Genomic DNA, 13294 nt, shown 5'->3' on the forward strand with positions numbered 1-13294 from the left:
GTGTGTTGATTATATATATATATATATATATATATATATATTATGAAACAATTAATATAAAATAATTAATCATCAAACTTAATTTTTATAAAAATAAATTAATCAATTAACAATATTTTATACATAACAAATTAATATGAAGTTACAATAGTAATACATCTATGATGAACAGTAATCTAAATAAGATCAAATAAGATCACGTTATAAGATTAAATTGAAACTTAATGCATTTTCTGGTCAGATTAAAGTCATGTTATAATTGCGATTAAATTGAAAATTGGTGTATTTTCTGATCAAATTATAAGGTTATGTTAAACTAGAAAATTGACAAACTACATGTATTTTCTGGCAATAACCCATTTCTTTTATTAATTAAGTTGTCATTTATAATCACCCCAACAAGAAATTTAATGACTAAATGAGATATTTTAAGGATATTCCTTAAATTTTATTGCCGATGGGTGGACGATAACTTCTATAAAACTAGGGATAACTGATAATAAAATAACTAAAATACTACTATTCACAATTTATCACATATATACAGCGTGAAATGCAAAGTCAACCCGAGAAACAAACGTCGCGTTTTCACATATTGAAATTCAGACTAATTTTTCAAATGGACGCGCTTTCCACGTAGATTATTCGCCGGCCAACCAAGGAATTAAAGCAAAAGTCAAAACTAGGAATCATCAATTAGCGGCCGTCAACTGTAAATGTAATTTGCCTGTCCCTATAGCAAAATGGCATGATTTTCCAAGAACAAATCACAGTAAGACAATATTTTTATTATAAAAATGATTTCGAATGACATATCAAGTATAATGTGTTTGAGAAGAATCTGAATGATTTAAGTTGAAGATGGCTGAACTCATAATGTTTAAAATTTTGATCTAAAAAAGTATTGGTTTTAGTATTTAGTCAATATTAATATTATAGTAAAATTTTGAAACATATTTCGGCGCATTCGAATCCATGATGTATTTATAGAATAAAGTCCCAATTGTGATTAATAGATTCATATTGAGGATTATTAACCCTTAATTTAAAAATGAATGATAATTACATTTAATTAGAATAGATGCATGCAAGTTTTTGCTAGTATTTTATTATTATTATTATTATTATTATTATTATTATTATTATGAGTCATCTTTTATGATACAAATTTCCAAAAAAATAGTCTAGTAGTTGGTTATTTTATTCATGTACTTTTAGCGTGCAAATATTCAATTCCAAGTGGAACTCCTATTGAGTACAAATTTTTGTAAATTGTGAATTTTGGTGCACGTATTTTTGTAGCCATCATTGACCAATAGTACTAGCTCAATTCTTTAAATTTTTTTTTTTTTGAGGTATTGTTAAGCGCAATTAGGCAAATGATCAAAGCCTCCTCCTTTTCGTAATTTTTTTTAGTTGGGAAATGGTTTTTATTTATCTATTTTGCCAAACGCGGCCTTAGCAAGATATTCTGTGCAAAATTTTCATTTTTCTAGAGCTGTGACATAAGGTTCAAAGGTTGAAACTTCGACACACGCATTGCTCGCGCAAGATCCCACAAAACACGCACTGATAATTCATAATTCTTCAAGCACAGGCACAGCACATCCATCTACTCTCTTCCTTCCCTCCCTAAGACTAAAGAATTTGCCAAAACACACACACACGCACACAAATAATCCATTTTGGTTTTTGTCCCTCTTTTGACTTGGCAAGACTTGAGGCTTCTGGCAGGTAAAGATTCTTGCTTTTTTTTCTTTCTTTATTCATGTGGAGTTCTCACCTTCTTGATTTGATTCTTGTTATTCTTGATCCTCGTTGGTGCGTATTGCAATTGTGTGTTTTTTTTCGTAAGAAAGGTATGATCGTTGAGGTTTTCGTGCTCTATTTTCTTTGAATTTTGTAACGCTGGTTGTTTTTGGAATTTTTGGGGCTCCGTTTCTTGTTGGGTGTTGTTTTTGCGTTCTCGAATTTGGGTTTTGATGCGGTTATTTGTTGAAATTTTGGTTATGCATTTTGTCCCAATTTCTGCGTCTTGATTGTTTCCTGAAATTCTTTTAGGTTAGGTGAGATAGAAGGATTTAGATATTGGCTTGCTGGAATATTCTGTTTCTGGTTATCTAATGCCTCTACTGGTTCTGGTTTGCTCATAATTTGGATGTAATTAGTAAATATTATGTGTTGTTGTTCAAATTTTGCTGCCTTTTCTTTTCTTGCAGTCTTTTTATATTTCTCCAAGTATAATACGAAGTTTGCTCATGTGCTGATGTATCCACGATTTTCTTGATTGCTATGGTGGCTTCTGTTTGTTTGGGTTTTGGAACTGATTTTTGTCTTCCTTGATCAACTTTATCCAATACTTGCTTGCCTGATTCTGTTGACATGTGCTTCTAATTTGATGACAGTGGTTTGATTCGATATTTAGGTATTGCAACTACGTGTCGATACAAAATAGACAAAATATGGCGAATGCGGCAGCTTTTGCTGAGAGGGCTACTAGTGATTTGCTGATTGGTCCAGATTGGGCAGTGAATATAGAGCTATGCGATTTAATAAACATGGATCCTGGGTATTTTTTGTTTTAATTTAATGGGTACCTGTATTTTTTTTTTCATTTTTTTGAGTAATAATCTAGATGAGGTGTTATTTCATTTATTCTCATCAGATGAATTCATTTTGCAGGCAAGCCAAGGATGCGTTGAAGACACTCAAGAAAAAATTAGCGAACAAAAGCCCTAAAATACAGCTCCTTGCGCTGTTTGTAAGTTTGCTCCCTTCTCTTATTTGTGTGCCTTCAGCATGCTTAATCCATTTGCAAATATACTGAAAATCTTGACTCTGAACTGAACAATGGCATTTATTATTCTGAAATGTAGTGGTTGCTCCTAATTTTCTCGATTTTTCTGCTAAATATATCTTCAGTGCTTTCATGGAAATTCCAACTAAATGAGTTATATGAGACCATATTTTTAGACATAATTTCATCAACTTTCTTTCATAATAAAAGTACTGCTGCTGGATCATGGATAAAAGTGAGAAGTATTTGTTCATTACTACCCAGTTATGATAGGAATTGTGAAGATATGAATATGGATTTCATTTACTAACGAATATGGTTGACTGGGATCTATTAGTGTATTGAAATGTAAATACACATTGCTGCCTTTGAGAGTAAGCTTTTAGATAAAACACAATTTAAATGAAGTTCCACCAGGACATACATGCATGCATACATACAGGCATTTTCTTATATATTATAGTATATGCTTTTAATGAGTTATGATTCAGGTACTGGAGACTCTAAGCAAAAATTGTGGGGAACACGTGTTTCAACAGATCGCTGAGCGGGATATCTTGCACGATATGGTTAAAATTGTTAGAAAGAAGGTAATGTACTCTTTTTTCTCTCTTGGTGTCTCCGGCTCCCTCCTCCTGTCCATACAACCTAACGGGATTTTATCTTCTTATGATATACATTTACAGCCTGATTTAAATGTGAGGGAGAAGATTCTGACTTTGATTGATACCTGGCAAGAGGCTTTAGGGGGAGCAGGAGGAAGGTTTCCCCAGTATTTTGCTGCCTACAATGAATTGAAGGTGAATAGAAATTTAGAATCTGTCTGCTTCTTTCTATGCCATATATAATCTGTAGCATGGAGTCAATTTTTTCGTGCGTGGTAGAGGAAATTAGGCTTACATATGATATTGCTCCACAGAAACACTCAAATTCACATAAAAGTCTTGTTGGAGGGGTGGTGAGTTGTGTTTAAGCTATGTGCTTCAAGGGTTTTGGTACTTGTCTACTAACTACACTCTTCAAAGCTCATCTAACAGCATCTCCTTTTCGTGTTTTGACCAATTTCGTCTCTAGTTTTCTAGCCATTTCTCATTTTGACATTGATACCTAACTTTTTGCAATGGTCTAAAGCTAGTAAATCAAGTTAACTTTGGCATTTTCTAAACTATTCATGGAAACATGTGTATCAGCCTTTTGATCTTGTTTTCTACTAATTTTGACCCCATTGCAACCATAATATCTCCAGGTCATATACCATCATCATATATTTTTATTTTTTAAGCCCAAAAGTCTCATATTTTGGTCCTGGCTTATAATTTGAATCTAAATGAATCTGGGGCTACAACAAATTTAATCATCCACAGGTCCTTGTCCAGGTGCTCTAAGGTCTCTTGCAGCCAGATTTTATATATTTATCAGCTTTGATCACATTCTTGTTAAAATCCCAGCTCAATTGATTGACCTATTAGTAACCTGATAAGAGCTGGCAATGGAACTTATGATGATCCTTAATAGGTTGGGATAGGTTTTGGTCCGACTTAGAGAAGCCGAGTGTGAATCAGGTGGTCTTGACATGGCCTATGTTGACTGATTGTTTTACCTACTGGGGTTGTGAGAGAGGACTAGGATTGAGACGTGTTACTCTTGAATGAAATTCTTCTAATCGTGACTAATTATGTCTTTCGTGTTTTGTATTTTATAGTCTGCTGGGGTAGATTTTCCACCTCGAGAGGAAAATAGTGTTCCATTATTCACTCCGCCACAAACACATCCAATAGTTCAACTTCAACCTACTTCTCCATATGAGGAAGTGGCTGTTCAAGCCTCTCTTGAATCTGATGCTTCTGGACTCAGGTACACTCCCTTCATTTATTATCGAATTAATTTTGTCTAAGATGCCAGTTCTTAAATGAAGGTCTGCTTTATTTGCATTCCGATAAATATTTTTCGACTTCCATAGGGTAGAATGTATATTCATGGCCGTGTATCTGAGTAAAAGTGATGGGGTTGGATGATTGAATTAGTAACGCTTCTCTAGGTCAAGATCTAATTGGCACTATGTGTTTCAACAGAACCAACACCAATTAATGTTGTATATTTTTTCGAACTTCTAATTTCTTCCACGAGGTGTCCGAGCATCTGTTATATTTTTCTTTTGTACTTCCTTGTCACATGTCCTTTATGTAGCTGAAGCAGGGCAATTTGATATATAGTGAGTTCAAATGTCCAATTCTCAAAGTGACTGTAAAAATTACATGCCATACCTAGAAAAATTTGTATCAGTTTCTATCATTTTTCTTCTGTGGTCTCAGAAACAGCAAATCTTGAATTTGGCCATCTTTCTTTTGATATAGCTTGCCAGAGATTCAAAATGCCGAGGGAATCGTGGATGTTCTTATGGAAATGCTAACTGCCTTGGATCCAAATAATCCTCAGGTTAAACTTCTTAATCCAAATTATACTTACTTCTTTATCATTAAGGTATGTATTCATGCCAATTTCTTTGGCATCACATATTTTCCGGTCAAAATGCGCTTACTATATTTAGATATTTAGAAAGTAATATTTTTATTATTGTAATATCTTCACTAACTACAATATTAGTAAGTTATCTTTACGAAGTATTATTGTGTTATTATACCAACTCCACTAACTATTAATGTATTATATCTATACAAACTGACACACCCACTTCCTAATATATATTTACTTTATTGTTCATAATACAATTATTCACTACAAGATGTTCTAGAGAAAATCTAATTGAATTTAAACACCTTAAAAAGTGTTTCATATCCGATTGTGGACATGTTTTAAGCACATCAATTTCCTTCATTTTTCTTTGTGAAATTATTTTTTTGGTTTATTTTCAGTATCCAGTTTAATTATTACTTTTACCTATGAGTATATATTGATACTTCAGTATATGTCAATGTTAAATACTTAAATGTGTTTATAAATATGCTTTAAGATATTTTCTTCTGTAAGATTACTTAATGTTGGGTGTTTATTAGTATTATTATTATTAAGTGACTCAAAACTATCAGTTTTCTGGATCGCACTGTATAGGGATTGAAGGATGAGATCATTGTTGACTTGATTGATCAGTGCCGTTCATACCAAAAGCGAGTCATGGTTCTTGTGAATAATACTGTGTAAGAGGGCATCTGGTTCTTGATATTTATTGGTCGTCTTAAAGTAAATCAGCTTGGTAATATTTACTATTGCCTTTCCAGAGACGAAGACCTTCTATGCAAGGGATTGGCTTTGAACGATAATTTGCAGCGAGTTGTCAGTAGACACGATGACATTGCCAAAGGGACTCTAGGAGTGTCAGTGACAAGTAGTGAAACTCCAGTCGCACCTCTTATGAATGTGAATCACGAAGATGAAGAGTCGGAAGATGATTTTGGTCAATTAGCACGCAGGTATTTTTAATTATTACCAATCCATTTTGGTCATTTTCCTTGCCATTATTGCTTTATTTTGTTATCTATATGTCGTATGTGTAAATAAAAAACAACGTTTCTAGATCGTCGAGGGACACTTCACAAGGACTGGGCAAGAAACCGGCAGTTGTCAAGAATGAGGCGTTGCACATGAGCCCCTTTCTTCCTCCTCCGCCATCATCCAAGAATCCAGTAAGTTCAGATTCTTCCATGGTCGATTATCTCAGTGGTGACACCTATGAGGCAGAACGATCCTCCAGAGCATCGGGATCTGCAAGTACTCCGGTGCCAGCTCATTCAAGCAACCAGAAGTCGACTACTACTCCTCCACCAAACCCAACGGTGTCTTCCTCTCCCCCTGATGATTTCATTAATCCGACAGCATCGATGTTTGCTCCAAAACCAACATATGACGAACCTGCCCCTGCAAGCAAATCGGCTGACAATTTGCCTTCAGCTCCTTGGGATGCTCCACCGGGCAACCTTCCGCCTCCACCATCCAGGTACAACCAGAGACAACAGTTTTTCGAGCAAGGCCACACTCCTGGTGGCGGGCCATCTCTTTCGAGTAGTGGATCGGGCTCTTCTTATGATAGCTTGGTCGGCCAAACCCAGAATCTCTCAATCAAACCACCAACTCCATCTAAGCCAGAAAAAAGCGAAGACGCCCTTTTCAGAGACCTCGTTGATTTCGCTAAGGCCAAGTCGTCGTCGCCCAAACCGAATCGGTCGTATTAGGGGAAATACTATGCACAGATTGCTTGCTGTCTGCAAATCATTGTGACTTGCTATAATATGTTTGGACCTCTGTCTATTATGTCGACATGAACCTCAACTTCCGAGATATGAGATTGTGTTTTTTTTTTTTTCTTTTTTCCTTTGTTAATATATTACTTCAATTCGGCTTCTATTGTTTAACACTTAAACATTTCTTATGGTGGCTTAGGCCTTACATTTGTATCGGGGTTGCAGATTGCTGCTGTTAATGATTTCTTGTTATAATAGCTTCTCCTTTTTCTCGAGATTTGCAGCTTACTAGTTTCTTTTTGTAGTTGAAATTTTGAAACATATTCTTGATTCTTGAACAATTTTGGGATTAAAATGAGGAAATAATCTTCTTTGAACATGAATTGACAGTCAAGAAATCACCTGAATAAGTTACATACAGAAGAATCAAATGACCTTTGAAAACAACTCTTGCTAGTATGAAACTCGACTCGTCATCCAATTGTATGTCGCGAAACCTCATGGCTCTTCTTCTTCTTCTTCTTCTTCTTCTTCTTCTCTACAGCAGGAAGGTGACGAGTGCTTGAAAGATCGACTTCGGGCTCCCCCAGAACTTGGGAGCACGTGACGTTTCCTTGCTTGCATATGAGTAGCCATTTATCATATCTACTCCCTTTCCCTGCAAAACAGCAGCAGCAGCATTTCCAGACATTAGTATCAGCAACATTCATCCATTCCAAACCAGTTTGAAGTTGTAATAATTTACCAGAGCGGCGTCCTTCAACGGCCCCCAACACTCCATACGGTTATACTTGTTGGAGCTAGAGTGAAAATACACTCTCACTAAAGCATCCATCAGTTGCTGATGCTCTCTGAAAAACTCCGTGTCTCCATACAAGACGGCCTCAAGAACCTGCAAACCTCGGCAACGACACATTTTCTCAGACTTAAAACTCATCTGTTAAAGCAAGCATCATGAATGAGGGTAGCTAACTACATACCAATGGCAATTCCTTGGAGAATATTAGGTATCTTAACTCTGCAGCCATGGCGGATAAAGGGTTTGGTCCACTGACATAGCAGTGAATGTTGAGGAACAGTTCACCATTGACGTTAGTCCATTCAGCAACAACGTCGTCTTTACTATACCAGCCTTTGAGCTGCACCAAGTGTATGCATGCTATGCTTAAGAGAGTTTTCACATTTTAGTTAGTGCATGAAATGAAGCAAACATTACTTGATCGCGCGGGATTATGTTTGAAATGGTTAGAGTAAGATGAGCAGTGAAGTCACAGTGGGAGAGAGTGTAGGTTCTGGGCACCACTCTGGTTTGCTTGCTCACTTCTTCCCCTACAAACTGCACTTTCAGCTTGGATGCTTCAAATCTTACTGGAGGGCCTAATAGCCTTGCAGCCTATATCAATCATCACATTATTCACTACATCAATGTTTAGAGCCAACAATAAGCTTAACACATTATTAATCCGGTAAGGGGAATTCTACAACCCTAGTCCTGTCAAACAAGTTATCTCAAATTATAGAAATAATCAAGGGCATTAAGATTTTCCAAATTTCTAAATACTCCTATTTTGTCTACCTAGGCTAATTATGAATAGTGAACGACCCCAAGTTTACAAATTAAGCACAAACTCTAGCAAAAGATGTGTATCCTAAATTAAGCTTCTTCTGGAAATCTGATTGCTTCCAGCCATTTTTCAAAATTTCAACACCAATATTCATGATTTTCAGAAAGAAATTTTCTATTTAACTGTAAATGCAGGGAAGAGAAAATTATCGAGAGCAGCAGATAAGCCTCAATTATCCCATTTTGGGCCCCAAACAGAGCTAGAGAAAAATGAAACCTGGAAAACAAGAGAATTGTAAGATGGAGTCAATGAGTGAGGCAGCAGAGCAGAAGGGGGTGAAGTATGATTGATTTTGCAGTTATGAATATAACAAGGTGAGAATGCAGCAGCCATTCTCTTTGTTGTGTTGTATTACTTGTTTCTCATTTCTCTCCAGTTTTCCCTCTCCACACTCCACCACCAATATTTCTCCTCAACTCAACGTGTGCTGTGTGTGCTTGTCAAAATCGAGAGAGAGAGAGAGAGAGGTTGTGGACATGATGAAAACACATTGGAAAGAAAATGGAGCGGCAAGAATGATTCCAGCTGATGTGGGCCTACAAAATCCAAGCTCGACCAATCGCATTTTACTATATAGCCTCTCATTGTACACATAGATAGCAACTGGTAGTTAATTAATTTCGCAACCCCATTTTCACCTTACTCGCCACCAATTTTTAGCTTGTGATCCATTTTATTAATTTGAATTGCGTTAAAATTTTCTTTTATTAAAATAATCTTAATTAATGTTTGTGAAAGAAATAAATAAGGATAAAAAAATAAAACAATTGCATATATAATAAAATATTAATAACAGCCAAAAGGATTGTACACAAACAATAAAAATTTATTGAAAAACAGAAGAAAGTTGAGCTAAACCCCTAGAAAACCAATATAAACAGAATGACGCAAAGCAAATTTAGGTAATTGATGAGGAACAGAGTTAGCTTGAATCTTTCCAACAAAGAGAAGTGTTCACTTGCGATTGACATATGCAATGCAACAAACCGTAAACACGGTCTGCGTGAGTGCGAACAACAGCAACATGTATGAACGCCCATGGACTATTCAATTAATTATGCCTCAGAATTGGTAGATATGAGGCTATTTTGCCCTAATCTGTTCAACATCTCATACGCCGTCCAATCATCGCCTAGATAGTTTCTCAGAATCCCATAGCGCCGTAGTACGGCTACATCGTTTGATGAATTGATGAGACAGTGCAGAAAAAACGCGTAATCTGTCACGTTTTTGGGATGATTATCTGTGAAGGAGTGCTCGTATGCGATTAGATTCCTCAAGGTCGATTCTGTTTCGTCTGAAACGGCGAATCCTGGGATCTTTATAGTTCCTTTGATGTCCAAGATATTGTTTTGTGTGCAATTTTGGAACTTGATTCCTGCTTCTTGCAGCTCAGTGGCTGAATTGATGGCCAATATCTTCTCCTCGATCATCATCTTGGCAAATGAAGAGCACCAAATCCGGTGCACTAGGCCAAGAAGGTGGTCGACGTTTCTCAGTGATGAAATTTCAGCCACTTGTGAAGTCACCGATGAAAAGCTGGATTAGGTAGAGGAAATTGTTGTCTGGATCCCCTGTTCTTGTCATGCTGAACAATTGGTCAAGAATGAAGAAAGGGACCTGATTTTCGATCAGCATTAGATCGTGAGTACTTGTTCATACTGGAAAATGGTATCATCTCCTTCCCTTAGGTTATCCAATCCGATCAATTCAATGATGAAGTAGCCATCGAGAATCAGCATTTCCAGAAAGTCATCTGGGCTTGACTCCACAGTCTCTGCATTTCCTGCGATCTCATTGCCGTCACGTACTTATCCACGCTGGACTCTTAGCAGAAGCTTTAGGTACTTGAATTTGTGGTGCTCCATCTTCTGTAGATGGTGTTTGCCATGGTGGAGAGGACCAATTGAGACTAGTTTTGGATCATAGAGCTGCTAATTGATGCAGCGTAGATTATCATCAACTCTGAAGATTGTGGGCTTGCAGGGCGAGGTAGGTAAAGCAACAAGTATGTTATCGAGACGAACAGAAACATGATCTCGTGTTTCAGACATTTTTATAAAAATTTTGACAACTTATGTAAGATTCATGATTCTTGAAATTTCCTGTTATCTAATAGCATTGCTTTCTGCTACATTGTCAAAACAGGCCAATATACCATTTTGCAAACAAATGGAGTCCTGATCTATCATATTTCAGATATTTTTTCGGATATTTCCTAGACAGTACCGGACAAATTAATGATGTTCGAAGACTTTCGGTTCTTGGGCTGGTAAGATATTCATGGAAACTCATTTCTGGTAAATTTCTTGGCTGCTTCTTATTGTGGGGCTTCTGTTCTCGTCTTTGCCAAGACTTTCATCACTACTGAGTCAATGAAATGAAACAGTGGAAGATATGCCCAGTAGTTTCCTTTTATTTTCTTAAAGAACAGAAAAAACAGTCTTTTTAACCTTGGGGTGAACTGCGATGTTACCATACAGTTTTGTCATGCGTTTGATCGATGCAACACTGGGATCCTCATCAGAAAGTTAGTTGCTTTCTCCCAAATTTGTCATAGGAATGTGATGAAGCTGCTCGGTTGTTGTCTAGAGACACAAATCCCTTTACTGGTGTACGAATTCGTCCCATATAAGACCCTTCTGGATCACATCAATGCTGAGTGCCTTGCACGTTCTCTCTCATGGGATATTCGTTGCAGATACTGCTGGAGCACTCGCCTATTTGCATTCCGCTACAACAGGTCCAATCATCCATGGAAGCCTCAACAGTTCCAGCATATTGCTGGACCATGCTTATACTGTCAAAGTGAATGTTTTTCTTTAACATGTTCACAGTGTTTTTGTGTTGGCTTCTCTGGTAATGTTACGTCCAGCTGTTTGAATGCCGACTATGTCTCTTCTGGTGAATTCATAGAAAAGAGTGACGTTTGTAGTTATGGACTTATTCTAGCAGAACTTTTGACAGGAAAAAGTGTGATGAGTCCTGAGTGGCTGCAAGGAGAAGAAAACCTTGCCAAATATTTTGTCGGGCCGAATAGAGGAGGTGAGTTGCTTGGGATTCTTGATGATCGTCTTGTGACGGATGATGATAATCTCTGCCACTTGACACAAGTTGCTGAGATAGCCAAGAGATGCCTATCAAGTTCATACCAGGAGAGACCAACTATCAAGGAAGTGTCCATCGCACTCGAATGTCTCATATTTCGGGATCATCGACTATCACTCAACTAGAGTCATCAGAGCCACAAGCCTTATAGCTTATTGTTATTCCTCTCCTTTGCAGGGATGAGAAAGGTGAGTATGGAAACCCCAACTTCAACTGCCAATTAAAGTTGAATTCTTGTTTCACCTTCAACTAGGCTTACTGTTTTGTGATTCTAACAATGAATAAAGATGTCAGTTGGAATCTCCTCTTTGCATTTGTTTCCATCATTTGAAGCATTAGTAGAGAGTAAACAAACAAAAAACATAATTGCCACCCTTGTTTTGATGATCCACAAACTCACTTTCCAAAGCCAAGAAAATCAACTGAATAAGAAAGTTCTGTTTATTTTTTTCAGAGGAAAAAAAAGAATTGACACTTACAGAAGTTGTCCCCTAAAATTCCAAGTTAGAATCTAAGACTATCATAATACATTAATCACACTCTACTTACAAGACTATCATTTCCTGTCAGTGAAATATCTCTGTCTTCTTCATATCCCAAAAATAGGATCAAGAAAAAGAAAGCCAATTTTGCTGACTGCTATATGCCTTTAATCTATACACTCCCATCTCCTTTCATCCCCATTAGCAACAGCAAACAAAAATGCCTCAATCTCCTCATCTCCTTTCCTCATTTTAGCACGTCGAGCCCGCCTACAGTTAGACAAGTTAAGCCACCTAGTCCCCCAGCAGCTACACTTTCCCATCAGAGGAAGGCAGCTTCTGATCCATCTCCACAGCTTTAGAAGATGCAGATACTGAATTTGTTCCCTTCGATGGAGCTGAAGATGGTGTCGGGAGCTTCTTAGGCAGCATCTGCTCCCAGTTGTATGCCTTAGGCGATCTTGATGCTTCAGACATGAAAACAAGAGCAAGCAAGCTCAGAACCAAGCACTTGTGCCTCCAAGAAACTGACATGATGAGAGAGCGAATGCAGTAGAAGAATTTGTGATGAATCAGCCCTTTTTAATGAGAGAAAGCTGCTTTTGAGGCAGGCTGTGGGAAGCAGACATGTTGAGCAATCTAAGAAGTGATGCCAACTTGTTTGTTTGAGGAAAGAAGAAACAATTGGGAGACAGTGGTGTAATAGAATAATACCTTAGTTTGTTAGGGAACTCTGTTTGATGCCTTTTTCTTACCTTATCCAATCACAAAACAATTTATGCAGCATTTGTTGAGGAATGATTCAACTGCACATGACCCCACTGCAGTAGGAATTAGTCATTTTTTAACTGGGGACAGAGATTTGTTGTCAGACTTGTCAAAGTAAAATCAATCAGTAGTTCCACTATGGACTGTATGTGTTTTTCTTTGTTTGACTGTTGTACATGGCATGCAATTATGTCTCAACTTCGTCATATACAATATAAGGTTTACAAAATCAAAACACCTTGATTTCACCTAAAGGGACCAAAATCATGTGTATATTTTCCTTTCTTTTTCAATGTGTATTGCAGAAAGCAATAGTTT

At 37.0% G+C, this 13294-nt stretch overlaps 3 protein-coding genes and 1 pseudogene across 6 annotated transcripts; 2 read left to right on the top strand and 2 right to left on the bottom strand.

The window, feature by feature from the left end:
• The first annotated feature begins 1305 nt into the window (after positions 1 to 1305).
• LOC131011796 (TOM1-like protein 4) lies at positions 1306 to 7268 on the top strand. Of its 2 annotated transcripts, none has more exons than XM_057939640.1 (10): positions 1306 to 1734; positions 2426 to 2569; positions 2683 to 2761; positions 3289 to 3387; positions 3484 to 3597; positions 4500 to 4651; positions 5152 to 5233; positions 5867 to 5952; positions 6034 to 6225; positions 6330 to 7268. In XM_057939640.1, exons 2-10 carry the CDS (start codon positions 2463 to 2465, stop codon positions 6982 to 6984), a joined length of 1566 nt encoding a protein of 521 aa, XP_057795623.1. In that variant the 5' UTR covers positions 1306 to 1734; positions 2426 to 2462; the 3' UTR covers positions 6985 to 7268. The 2 variants fall into 2 exon arrangements, with proteins under 2 accessions (XP_057795623.1, XP_057795624.1); XM_057939641.1 differs by having other exon boundaries at positions 1349 to 1734; positions 2406 to 2569.
• A 74-nt stretch (positions 7269 to 7342) lies between these two features.
• LOC131011797 (magnesium dechelatase SGRL, chloroplastic) lies at positions 7343 to 9124 on the bottom strand. Its single transcript, XM_057939642.1, has 5 exons — positions 8835 to 9124; positions 8210 to 8386; positions 7974 to 8132; positions 7739 to 7885; positions 7343 to 7651 (listed from the first exon to the last, which is right to left on the bottom strand). The coding sequence occupies exons 1-5, from the start codon at positions 8949 to 8951 to the stop codon at positions 7532 to 7534; spliced, it is 720 nt and encodes a 239-aa protein (XP_057795625.1). The 5' UTR covers positions 8952 to 9124; the 3' UTR covers positions 7343 to 7531.
• A 299-nt stretch (positions 9125 to 9423) lies between these two features.
• LOC131011798 (putative UPF0481 protein At3g02645) lies at positions 9424 to 10759 on the bottom strand (annotated as a pseudogene).
• On the top strand, positions 10265 to 12933 carry LOC131011799 (wall-associated receptor kinase-like 4). Of its 3 annotated transcripts, XM_057939645.1 has the most exons (3): positions 10265 to 10610; positions 10767 to 11477; positions 11586 to 12933. In XM_057939645.1, the coding sequence occupies exons 2-3, from the start codon at positions 11186 to 11188 to the stop codon at positions 11849 to 11851; spliced, it is 558 nt and encodes a 185-aa protein (XP_057795628.1). In that variant the 5' UTR covers positions 10265 to 10610; positions 10767 to 11185; the 3' UTR covers positions 11852 to 12933. The 3 variants fall into 3 exon arrangements, with proteins under 3 accessions (XP_057795628.1, XP_057795627.1, XP_057795626.1); XM_057939644.1 differs by having other exon boundaries at positions 10265 to 10626; positions 10767 to 12933; XM_057939643.1 differs by having other exon boundaries at positions 10767 to 12933.
• The last annotated feature ends 361 nt before the right edge of the window (positions 12934 to 13294 follow it).

This window comes from Salvia miltiorrhiza, chromosome 2 (genome assembly GCF_028751815.1).
Source record: "Salvia miltiorrhiza cultivar Shanhuang (shh) chromosome 2, IMPLAD_Smil_shh, whole genome shotgun sequence".
In the NCBI taxonomy this organism is placed as follows: Eukaryota; Viridiplantae; Streptophyta; class Magnoliopsida; order Lamiales; family Lamiaceae; genus Salvia; species Salvia miltiorrhiza.